General features: G+C 33.9%; 1 protein-coding gene across 2 annotated transcripts in view; it reads right to left on the bottom strand.

Annotated features, from left to right (window-relative positions):
- Window positions 1-421: 421 nt before the first annotated feature.
- Wdr59 (WD repeat domain 59) overlaps window positions 422-13,697 on the bottom strand; it is a 133,916-nt gene continuing 120,640 nt past the window's right edge. For both annotated transcript variants that reach the window (XM_081759637.1, XM_081759643.1), the window contains 5 exons: window positions 12,507-12,691; window positions 10,050-10,146; window positions 8,205-8,358; window positions 6,832-6,971; window positions 422-665 (listed from right to left, as the gene is read on the bottom strand). In XM_081759637.1, coding sequence (XP_081615763.1) covers window positions 6,832-6,971; window positions 8,205-8,358; window positions 10,050-10,146; window positions 12,507-12,691 — 576 coding nt within the window. In that variant the 3' untranslated portion in view covers window positions 422-665. The remainder of the gene's footprint in view (window positions 666-6,831; window positions 6,972-8,204; window positions 8,359-10,049; window positions 10,147-12,506; window positions 12,692-13,697) is intronic.

Below are 13,697 nucleotides of genomic sequence, written 5' to 3'. Positions count from 1 at the left end.
TGGTGGCTGTTCATTTGTGCTTCTTTACTTGCTCGTGAACAATACTGATCATTTCCGTCCTGGGTTATGTAAATATCACAAAAGGAATGAATGGCTGAACTCAAAGCAAAATTCTACACGAAAGCTTGTGTTCGCAGATATTATACACCTGGAGGACAAAAAAGGCGTTGTGTACTACGAATCATCTTTCCAAGAATTGCTACTTGACTTTAATATTTATTGCCAACAACTCAGACACCTTGCGGCCGTTCATCTCAAATGAGTATCAAAATCTTTTGCCACACGAATTTTTGCATCAACCAAATGTAACATTATCTTTTATTTTTCTTATAAGACTGTTTAGTAGCAAATTACCCATCATCTTCAATAATAATAATGAAAAGTCCCGAGAAGTTAGGGAGAAAGAGAATAAAACATGGAACACTGAGAGAACATTTATTGAAAATAACTATATAACAATATTTTACGTATATAAAACAGATCACAGTTCGGAATCAATCTAAAGCTGACAGGATACGAACTCTTATTTACATAAGAATTCTGATTTACAAATTCAACTCACAGCTCGCATTTGTGACTTCTACAAGTTGGTGATTCTGTCATGGATTGAACTTCTTAAAACGAAGTTATATTGTGACGTAGGAACATAATGATCAAACTAGCACCTATAAGAAAAAAGAACAAATGTTAATACACAAGAAAATTATCAAAAAGACATGTCTAACATTTCTGGTAATTTGATGTTTCCAAAAATCTAAAATGATGATAAAGAGGAAAGCAAACACTACGCAACTTCGATCATAAAACAAATATCTATGTTTCCTATTATAATGACGCGTCATGCCTTTACACGTATGATGCTTTTGCTTTTGGATAAGCTTGCAATATTTTGTTATTTTATCCCCTCTTTAAGAAAAAGTACAAGGCATGTGCAGAATATAAAGATTCATCACACTCGAAGACTAGTACTAGTACTACTGTGAAACCTCACAGAAATAACCGAAATATCATGAAAACACAATCTTAAAAGAAGAACAGAGTTCGGGGTGCAAGGTAAGAGAGTATTTAATTAATATATATGTTACTTTGCTATGACTATATGAAAAACTTGTAATGCTTACTTGAGTTTCGGAAACATCAATTTTTAGGTTTTGTAACTCTATATTCCAAATATGCCTGATATAGACAGTATCAGTAGTCGAAAATAGAGCTCTTGAAATGGTGGTATCAAATGAAATTCCATGGTTTGGCAAAAACAAATACATACATCTAAAATCAAAGTAACCAAAAAAATGTGTCAATTACTTTCTTTTTCTTTCCTTTAACATCAGAAAATTAGAAAAGACGTTTAATTTCCTTTGTATAATACACGCATTCCTTTTCGCAAAACCATGCAATAACCAACTGCTACCTTGATAACTCATTTGCAAATTTCTTTGTCATTCCTTATAGACGAATGCAAAAACAAAATAAAACGAGCAAATTTAAAAAGATCAAACAGAAGAATATTTAGGGTGTAATAAAACGCTTTGTCAATCATCACAGTGATTCACTTAAAATAAAATAAACAAATCTAATGAACACACTTCCAAATGTGCCTCGCGTTGTTTTCAAATGACTGATTGACTGGGGAAAATAATGGGAACGTTAACATCGCAGTTGTTCCCGTCGAGATACACTATTGACCATGTGCATGGATGCCAAACTAAAAGAGAAATGACCAGGCTCTAAAATCCAATAAGCAAAAGGAGAAAAAAGCTGCTCTAGAGAAAGAATAAAACGACTAATAATAATTAAACGAACAGAGAAGATAAAACACAATAACGATAAAGAGAAAAAGGATAAAACGAAATAAAATAATTAAAAGAAGTATCAGCTACACAAAGAAAGAAGCAAGGAATAAAAGGGCTCAGAGAACATGGGTTGATTTTATTTTATTTTGAGTTTAGCTTCCCTTTGAGCATCGACGCTATATGAAACGTGGACCTAGAACTTAACGTGAGGACCGAACCACATGAGCTTCCGTCGGGGATCGAATCTAGGTTTCCCTCTCCAAAGGCACGTACGCTAACCGCTTAACAACGAAGAGAATGTGTCAGCAGCACGAAGAAAATCAAGAACTCGCTCAACAAAAACTAGGTCATTCTCCAATGCACATCTAAAGCTATTTTTCAAAAGACGTGAAACCATTATCGAAAACTTGGAAAAGCTAAAATAACAAGGTAAATAATAAATTAGGAAGTCAAATCAGCAGAATCTTTAAATGTCAATTTTTTTAGTGTAGGAGCTAAATATTAAAATTCTTACTATTGCCAACGAAATTTCCAATGTTTCTAGCTAGCAAACAAACTTCTACTCGTTTATATTAGAATTATTTTGTTCCATTTAAAACAAAACAGTGTTCTAATTAATAAAATAGTTTACTTTATAAGCATTGAATTGTATCCCTTGCTACAATATTTCACTTCCTCACTGAAAGTATCATCAAGTAGTTATACTCAGAATAACCCAATACAGATCATATCAGGGTTTCTAGAGATAAAAATTAGAAAGAGGATTATCTAAGCACTTAAGTGAAACTAAGCAATCTATAAAAGAAATGTAAGTTTCTCAGAGAACGTTTTCATTTTTTAAAACACGATTTACGAATGTTACTTCATTAAAACCAAGGAACCAAAATTAAATCTAGACTAAAGTGGCCTTGACAAACAATAAGATTACATTATAGAGGGTGTCCGGGAAATAGGGACGAATATTAAAGTGCTATATAAAACTAATATACAATATATTTTTAAAAAAATTTATAAACACATTGAGTAACTTCTCCCATTTATGTATACATACACATTAGGTAATTTTCTCACATTTATGTATGAAAAATTGTATCCGGCATATGACCACACAAGGCTGCACGGCAATGAGCAATGCGTTCATTGAAATTTGCGATGACACGTTCACAAACATCTGGTGTGATGCCGTTAATAACCCTCTTAATTTCATCCTTCAGTTGTTGTATTGTCTGTGGTTTGTTCACGTACACTTTAGATTTCACAAATCTCTACAAAAAAAGTTACAAGGGGTAAGATCGCATGCTCTGGCAGGCTATTCCTGATTTCCCCGCAAAGAGAATTTTTTTTTAGAAAACTTTTCATTCAGCAGACCAATTGTTTCATGGGATGTGTGACAGGTCGCACCATCTCGCTGAAACCAAAAATCGTCATTTTCAATTTCCATTTCATCCAAAACTGGGAAAAAACCAATCTGAAATCACACGCAAATCTCGAACGGTTGTCGTGGGACTTTCCTTGTTTTTGTAATAACTTTTAATCACTTGGGTGCGTTGCTTTGTTGTCAAACGCTCCATGCTGAAATAAACACCAACCAACAATGCTCACCACACAGGCTACTAATCGGAAGGATAGAGGATAACAAACATGGTAAAACCATGGCTGCCAACCGTCATATGACAAAATGGTGCGAAATTCAAATTCGTCCTTATTTCCCGGGCACCCTCTATATGGAAATAAAGATTCTAGCATTAAATTTAATCACTCATAATTGGATACATAACTGGAGAAAAACTAGTTAATTTTCCTACCACTCAATAGGGTTAATTTCAATAGCTACTACATTTGGCAACACTGACAATAGGCAACCAATACATGCGTGCTCGGGGTTCAAGTTCATTGGAGATTTTTAATAAGTTTTACATTGAAATTAATTTCGAAATTACATTTTTATGCTGTAAAAAAAGTGATCGTGAATCTAGACTTGATTTCAGATAGGGATACATAGCACTGAATAATTATTTATCAATATATATGTTTTAGTCTCTCTAAATTTAGGTATACGGAAAATTTAGGATCGAGCGATATAGCATTATACAACACTTCATAATAATAAGGGTGCGTAATTTTGTAGAATTACAGTAGAACACGGCTAGTCCGATCATGCCGTCATCGGCCACTGTTTATGTTTCACTCCAATAATCGTGTCTGTACACACTTGTCGGACTGATTTCGCGTGGTGCAAGTCAATTGGTTGCTGGATGTCACCAAGAGTGCTATTCAGAAGATATGGTTCTGTAGCGTCTCCTGATATTACTGCGAGTTTTCAAACAGTTTTTGTGTGCGTATTGATGTATATACTGTAAATTCATACAGTGATGGTTGAAGATGAAACAGGACAGAAAATTTCCAAAAGTTCGCAAAAAGCCAAAATGTGAGACATTAGATTTGCATTGCGAATATAGTTTGAGCAGGAAAAAAGGAAAGGAACTATATTGTCTGGACAAAACACAAAAAAAAAAAAGCCCAATTTTTGTATAAAAAACTGGGAGGAGACTAGGATAACGAGAAATTTACAGCTAATGAAGGCTGGCTTCACCACTGGAAAACACAGCACAACATTGTAATCTGAAGTGAGAAGCTTTCTTTTGATGAACAGCTTCACGCAAATTTATTCCAAAATTTGCATTGTTAAAGAATATGAATTAATTCCTCATAAAGTGTATAACATTGATGAATCTGGTTTGAATTATGAGATGCTCCCAAATAGAACGCTGGGTACACAAAATGAAAATGTAAAAGGTATAAAACTTTTCAAAGATAGGCTGACTATTGCCGAGGTTTGAGAAGAAATGCCATCAACATTTAAAAAATCTTGGCGCAAACTGTAGCTGAAAATGAATGAAAAAACAAATCAACATGGAACAGAATTAGAAAAAAGTCACGAAAATGAAGACTTGTACACACCAGCAATTTTAAAAGATCTGCTGGCTTTTCATCCTGATGTCCAGCCCAATAACGTGAGTGGATCAAGACGATCGATGTTGAGTGCACAATGGAAAAACTAAATGACGACCAAATCGTTGCCGCTGTCACCCAGACTACAGACAGCAAAGAGCAAGATGACGACGATGATGACGAGCCAGTTCCTCGAGTATCGCATGCAGACGTTAAGCAAGCATTCGACACAGCTCCTCAGTACTTCTTCCACATCAGTGCATATTTTGTGGGTATAAAAAATGGAGGGACATCGCAGGATAAACAAGGTTGTCAGCTGCTAAACAAACGAGCGTTACAAACTTTTTTCGTCCTTCACACGTGCCTACAGTTTGAGTACAAGTACGTATTGAGTCATAATAACACTGTAGACAACATTTTAAATTAAAGCATAGTCTTAGTACCACGTTTTTACGTAAATAAAAGTGCTCCTCTGACAATCCGACCTTTTATGCGTCCCGATCATGCTCCCGGTTCCGTTAGGGTTGGAGTAGAAGGGTTGTATTGTATTTTTTTAACCAACTTGGAGCTTGATGCCGTTTTTAACATCTTCAAGACAGGTGTTGCATATGAACACATAGGCGATCTTCTGATTTTATACAGGTGTGGTATAAACACAATATTTGGACGAAGAGGACAGGTATGGTCTATAAGCCTTATTTACGTTTAATTTGTCAAATGTCATTCATTACGCAATCGTAGACTTGGAAGGCTTTTAGGGTATCCATTTTTTTTTCTCGTCCGTGAAGAAGTCGGGATAGCAGTTCCTAAAAGATTAGAAAACGTAGAGTGTTTACATGAATTGTACGACAGCTGAATCACTTTCACTTTTCACTTAAAGTTTCTTAAACGTTTGAGGGGTTTGAGTGGAACAATTATATCTCTTTTCTACATTCTTCTGTCTCCTTCCTTTGGCCAATATTACTAAATACAATTGGAATTAATTAAAGTTTTTTTTTTTTTTTTTTTTAATTTTATTTTTGTTCAATACAAAATTCAGGCAATATATATGAAGACACCTCTGCAGCTGAAAGATAATTTTGCAGTTCATTCTGTTAACAGCCTGTGCTTCCTTGATAGTCTTTCACGCCCATCAGAGCCCCCTTACGTTTTGGACTCCTGTATATTTGATCTATTTTCTATTGGATTAGATAGACACACAGAATGTAACTACAAGCAGTCGCTTGATTATTCTGTGAACGACTAACCGATAAGAAAATGAAATAATGAAGTGAAACAATATAATTAAACGTTTCCAAGGTACTATATTTTATTACTTCTAATTTAGAAGGCGTTACTATGCATGTAACGTTTTATTAGCGTTCAAAATTTATCGCAGCGTTTTCTTTACGCTTTCTATAAACGAGGAAAGAACAATAACATACATATGCAAAAGATAGGGTTCACATATTTTTGAGTATTACTATTATTAATAATACGGACAATTTTCCACCACTATTACATGATATAATAAAGGAGCATTAAGTTCTTACATTTTCTGCGAGAATACAATTTTTTTCGGCACGTTGAAGGAACGTGAAACAATAAAACTAATTTAGCTTCATAGCAGATCACGGTCATAACAAGTCGGCCATGTTTAGTTATTATCGTGTCTATTGGTGGCACTATTCCCGCAACCTAACAGTATTGTCCACTGCATGAAATTGGTATGAGCTAGCGACTTCTAGGCAATAACATATTTTAAATTTAAGAATGAGAACCTTAAACAAAAATCTACAAATTATGACACAACTCTGCGTCCTAATAATTTTATACGGATATTGAAACACAACATCGTAATAAGGGACAATCTAGTAAAATATTGGTTTATACAAACCCTAACAACAAAGGGAAAAAAGTATAAATTTGACTATTATTATTATTAATAATACAATAAATTAATTAAAATAACTTACTGCGCAACTTGTAACTGAAAATAACTTTTCAGTAGTTCTAATAAATTACAATTCACAAATTTCCTTATAATATATCAGATATACGAAGAGTCACGGATTATTTTAGTTGAAGAGGGTTTCTGTTTGCTTACCTATGGCTCAAAGACACCAGAACTCTCTATCATACAATTACATCCGCAGCCAGAAGGACACACGGTTTCTGTCTCAAACCATGCCATCATATGGTGAGTATGTCCACCATGACCACAAACAAGACAAAAATTTGACGAACCTGCAAAGAAGGAATATCACTTAATAACATTACTTTACATGAGTGAAAAAATATGCATATTTTTGATTAATCTTCTTTAACTTGATAGTACTCCTGTACATCGGAATGGTACACTAAAACATAAACTGTACAAAAACCATTCATATCTTCGAGGAGCTGAAGATGAACATCATTGTTGCTATCCAGAGTACAGACAATAGAGTCTTGTCAGGAACACGGTGAAATGTGTGGACTAACGAATATGACTGCAGTGACATCATTTACTCTATATGCTGCAGGCAACATACATATTTATGTACATAATGCATATTTTATAGATACTCGTACGCTGAATCTATAACAGGTTCTCTTTTAAATTGAACATCTTGTACTATATTTCATATATAGCAAACTAACAATGCTAACACTGTAATAAATGCAATAAACTAAATTTAAGTTATTTACATCTTTGAGTTTTTAACACCGCATTTCATGCTTCATGCTATTATTTACCTATGGTGTATTCCACTGTCAGAAGGGAAAGAAATACGCAAGAACATAGTACACTGGTCTATTTTCCGGAAATTGTAATGTTCATTTCTACTTCTACTATCTTAGGGCTCTATTATTTTGCTTGATCCACTTCAATTTCCTTCTGATTAATTACACATAATCGAATGAATTATTAATAAGCAACAATCTGACACAATACCTATTTAAAAATATGAATAGCATTATATTAAGTTGAAGTATGTCTTCCTAAAAGAGGATTTGAATTTTATTCATTTATTCTATTATACAAATTTTATTTAATTCTTTTGTGGGTTCCAGGACTAAAATAAGCCAATATGAATTTTTTGATTATAATAGAAATAGCATTAGGGATTAGGCATTAAGTAACGAGTTTATTAGCACCTGTTACTGCAAATGTAACATCTTTGTAACACTATGAAGTATAGTAAGTTGATATGTTCAGACACACAAATAACTAATTTGATAATTGTTATTTTGTTAAATACAACTTATTAGATCTAATATTAGCTTCGCAATAATTAGAAAGCCTACACAGCTACAACATTTGAAAAAAAAAAACTAATCTTTTTTTATTTTTAAAAGAGCAAGGTAAATAAATATCGTTACAATTCAATAGATGCAAACTATCTACACACTTCGCAGATTTTACGAAATGACACGATTTCTGATAAAGTCTTTCAGATATATAGTTTGCCTAATCATATGAGTGAGTATACTTACCCCGAACAGATACATGACAAATTACACATTGCAAGCTCAGCTTCTTGCAATGAAGGCACTGAGCTCCATGAGCAGTACGAGTACAATTCTGACATTCCGTTTCGAATTCAACACCTCTATGCCGTTCAGGTACGGTAGACATGTATTTTAACACCTATAAAAACGAAAAAGAAATAAATATTAGTTTGTAAATATCATTCCTAACCAGATACATTACAAAAGTCTAGACAAAATTGAATATATTTCTTTTTTTTAAAAAAATGTACTTTTTCATCATTATACATTTCTGGGTTAAGATACAGAAGATCTACACATAATTATCAATTGATCTCTAGAAATTCATAAAGCCAACAGCAAAATAATTTATTTGTATTAATAATAATTCATAACGAGGAACTATATAATTTGTACAGTTTACCCAACATTGTTAAGGTCATCAAGTCTAGGAGTCTTAGGTGGGCAGGTCATGTACCTAGAATGGAAGAAATTAGAAACGCTTTCAAAGTCTTGACTGGAAGACCAATCGGAAAACGACCATTAGGAAGACCTAGGCGCAGATGGGAGGACAATATTAAGATGGATCTCGCAGAAATAGGAATACAAAGTAGAAACTGGATCCAATCGGCTAAGGATAGAAGTCAGTGGAGATCTTTTGTGAACGCGGCATTGAACCTCCGGGTTCCATAGGCCATAGAGTTAATTAGTTAGTTAGTTAATATAAAATGTTTCGTGGTACTCATACATTTATATGAACTTTGCTTTATTCCTACTTTCACACATCTACATGTCATACACGCAGCATAAAGGCAGTATTCAATTTTAAACTATAGTAACGAGATGGGGGGGAGGTGGCTCAATGGTAAAACGCTTACCTCTGGTGCGTGGGGTCCCTGGTTCAATCCCCGGTCAAGTAAGCTTGTGGGTATTCTCAGGATACTCCGATTCTTCCATCATCACTCATCTGCTTTAATTATCGTCTCCCTTAGACTAACGAGCATACACGCGGGACGTTAAACTGAAAGATTTCGTTTCATAAACAAAAGAGACGTAACATATTAACAGGTGTTTTCCTAAATTTTTTGTAATTTTTCTTTCTTTCTTAACTAGGTTGATCAAAAGTAGCATTCTGGTCTTTACTTAGGGCAGGGATTTGAAATATGACTCCAGTATGATAGCCATAGTAATAACAAACACAATGATGTCAACGTTGCATTCATCATATAGTATTGAAAAGATAGATAGTGGATACTTTCTATGCTAGAATCTCATAGGTCATTAATATTTTCTATGCTAGAATCTCATAGGTCATAAGGTGCTATAATTCAGAACAAGAAGGTATATAGAACGCATTATATTTGTAAGACATTTGCCAAGATGAATTCTATGAAGGTTCTATATGTTTTATTTGTTGTCCATCACTTTCTAATTTCCATCAGCTGAAACATTTTATCTACGTTGTTGATAATTAAAACTCCAAAAATAAAAATCGATATTCCTGTACATTAAATTTAAAAAATACACTTACGAGAAGTTAAAATAAAATCTTTACTTGAACGCCCCACGGCATCCTCTTTAGGCCAGAAGACGCATAATTAGTGAAAATGATTGGTGGAATGACAATAAGGAAAGAAATGAGAAAACCTACGGACACGATGTTGTTCATTATGGATTCACATGGTCTCGGATCGAACCAGAGATCTTCCACACCAGAGATAGGTGCTCTACCACTGAGTCAACTTGTTTCGGTGTAAAAAAATATGAAAATGATATTAAAAAATGGGTGTATCTTTAACTACTAAAACTATGATAATTTACAGGGCATTTTTTTTTTTTAACGTTTCTTACCTGAGCTCGGGCATCTAATAAATTCCATCTATACAAGATCTCCGAGTACGCCTGCTTGTAAACGTCATAAAGATACGTGTTCTTTTCATCTAACATCCTGAAAAAATAACAGATAGATATAAAACTATTATTTTCAATTATTGAAATTATATATATATACATAACACATAATGTAGTGTAGTTAGTGTGAAACAAAAAGCCATGAACAGAATTGTACAGATATTATAATTGCTTCCGCGCATTATATTTCAGTTTTTGTGTTTTACTCTTTTTGCAATACTTAGGTTATGAGAGACAGAACCTACTATAAACGTGGGCTCCGAACCACAACCGGGGCTTGAACTGCTCCATTGGTGGGTGTGCCGACCACGATCCAAGATCAACCCTCACAGTATCGGTCGTTCTCCACCACACTAACTCACTTCCAAGACAGCTAGATTACAGGACTACGCCATCGGTCCTGGCTCTGAGCAAAATACTGTTGTCTTCATAAGTAATTACTTCTTTTCAATACTGGAGATTTGAAAGGCTTGGTGAAAGACGGGCCAATCCCACTCTTTAATGAAAAATGAGTTTTGTAGCTGAAGTGTAAACTAGTGCTATTTAGTGTTACTCACTAAACCAAATTCATTGTAGGATATGCAATACTGTTTTGTATCTACTTCTACAAAATAAAGTACCTACGTTACTTAGATTTTTTTCTACGTCAAAACTACTTTAACTGCATTTCTCTCCAAATCACAAAATTGTGGGATAGGCCCTTCTTCCACTCACCTCTTCATTTATTATGTAGACTAAGAAATTATGTTGCTAATACTATTATTATCATTCACATATCCTCTTCACACAAACATTATTAACATAAGTATAAATGAAAAAGATTACGGAAAAAGATAATCTAACTTAATTCTATACATGGAGAGACAGAAATGGAATTACATATTTGCCAACGAACCGTAGTAGACTCTTCTATAATACAGGGTGTATCAAAAAGACTTTATAACTTTCAAAACTCATATTGATTGATTCATTTATCTTACAGACATGGTTTTGGTGTCATTCTGTAGCAAAACACATCAAGGTTTTTACCGTATATCTAAAGAGGTTCAATTTGGCTTCCACTGGTGATGTGGCACACATTCTATCTACAGTCTCACTTACTCTACAGTGTCTTCAATTCAGACGTACGGGGACGACCTGAAGATTTATTGTGTCTTATCGAACATCCAGTTTCAGTAAAACACTTATGCCACTGATAAATAGTAGACCTACTGGGAGGATCTTTGCCATACTTTGTACGAAAATTACGTTGCACAGTTGTCGCAGACTTGGATTCTTCAAACAAAACACACAGCTAGCACACTCGGGACTAGTAAAGGCAGCCATCTTTGTTGCAACTGCCGCTAGCGCTTGTGGTGTCTTGTTTCTGAACTAGTGTACTACGTGAGTCAAAACTTGATGTATTTTTCTATAAAATGACATCAAAACAATATTTGTAAGATAAATGAATCAATCAATATGAGGTTTCAAAGTTGTAAATTTTTTCACACACTATATATATAGAGAGTGTTAATGAACTATACTGACAAACTGTAAGTGGTGTGGTGATTCCTCATATCAAAATAAGAGAAAAAGTTCATATGGATCTATTGCGAAAAGTGCATAGTTTTAGAGCTAGGGCCGTCCAAAATCGTGAAAAAGCTAAATTTCAACAGGCCTTATTTCAATTTCCAGAAACTGTGGATGGTGGTACTTATCAGCGTAAAGGAAGTCATGCATATATATAAGCAAATGCCTCCATATGTTACTGTAAGCAATATTTTGGGTTCTTCGTCTTGCGTCTATCATATAGAATTTCTGTGACCTCCAGTCTTGAACGAAATTCGAACAGCTAGTATGACATAGTACTGAACCATCTCTACCTCTTTTTTTTTCCCTTGCAGGTCAAGTATTAAAAAGACGCTAGAACATGTGTACAATTATTTTCAATACAAAATTCAAATATCAAATTTCATATCTGTAACCTTAAAGAATTCGGAGATATCGACATCTTATTATAATGATTCAACACTCAATCCGCCCTTTCTATTTCGAATTTCCAACCCCTTTTTGTTCCATTCCAGTTCAAATAATAAATAAATAAATAAATAAATAAATAAATAAATAAATAAATAAATAAATAAATAAAAAGTACTGTAATTTAAACACAAACATAATGTAATTCATAGACTTTAGGTACGCATTTTTTCAACATACGTGTCCCTACAAGCATAACGCATATTATTGAAAAGCATAGAAACGTGCTCAAGGTGGAATGTAACAACAGAAAAATGTCGTATCACATCACGAAATTTTTATCTGAAGCAAAAGGGAACGACAAAGTTATCCACTTTGGGCACGCTTCCGTGTTATTTATTATGTTTTCTCTTTTTCAGAAAGTTCTAATACAGATCTCACTTGGTAGGTTTCTCTGCAGCTTTCGGCTCAACACTTTCATGATGTTCCACTATACTACAAATAAACTTAATTTCGTCAAGAGAATCCGACCAAGAATTCGACCGGTTCTGTTTGAGCATAGGGAAATTCCATCCTTCTAGATTGGTATCTGCTGGATGAATCGTATGGTACGGAGATCCTCCTGGCTGGAACACAAAGATACAAAAATATACTGAATATGTTATAGTAAACATAAAAGTACATAATTTACAGCAAAAGAATAAGCAGAATTAAGGTAATAATAACTGGACAGGAACAACATTTTCAAACATGAACTTTTTTCTCTTTTCTTCCAACGAAAGCAAAAAGGAAAAATGGAGTACAAGAGCATACCAGCCTTTACTTAGAATTATTATGGCTGAAGGAAGGACTTAATCTCTTTTTATATATAATATATTCTTAACTCCTAAGCCAATTCTTCGATATTATGTAACAGTTGTTCCATATTATGTTCAAATTCAAATTCAAATATATATATATTACTTAAATATCTACCTATGTGTGGTTAGATTGAAATTAGTAACGTACATATAAACACATTTACATTCTACGGCTTAAGAAGCTCAACGGATTATTGTCATAGAAACCATCTCCTATATATAGGGTGAACCATTTATCTTGATACGCCCTTGTAACTTCTAAACTAATACAGACAAAACTCTGAAATTTCGTACCATGCAAATATAAGTATTTGACATACTCTGTGATACCACCATACTAACAGCGTTGCCAACCCAACATAAAGTTATATATTTTCAAATGGCACTAGGTCCGGTTTTACATATTTCAAATCTACATGAAAAATGAAAACTTAAAACATTACATTTGTCATGCAGTATTGTAAACTAAGGACGCTATAGTATCACAAAAGTCGAAAAACAACCAAACTTTGGAGGGTTCTACGACGGTAATAACGCAAGTGATACGGATGATGTAATGCACATCTAAGGTATGTGTACCTTTGCGTTGAGTAACATGGTCGTCATGACATATTTCGTACGAGTAGAAACAAAGTTACACGGAATTAAAAAGCTCTTTCTCAAAGGACTTTTTTTTTTGTCTATAAAAATGTTTAGACACGTATCATATCCAATTACGTGGATGGTTTTTAATAGACATATAGATCATAATGGGTTTACATTATGGGAGGTA

The sequence above is a fragment of the Thermobia domestica genome, chromosome 1 (assembly GCF_964235325.1).
Source record: "Thermobia domestica chromosome 1, izTheDome1.hap1.1, whole genome shotgun sequence".
NCBI classification, from domain to species: domain Eukaryota; kingdom Metazoa; phylum Arthropoda; class Insecta; order Zygentoma; family Lepismatidae; genus Thermobia; species Thermobia domestica.
The sequence above is the reverse complement of the archived record's forward strand: the minus strand, read 5'-3'. Positions and strand labels throughout refer to the sequence as shown.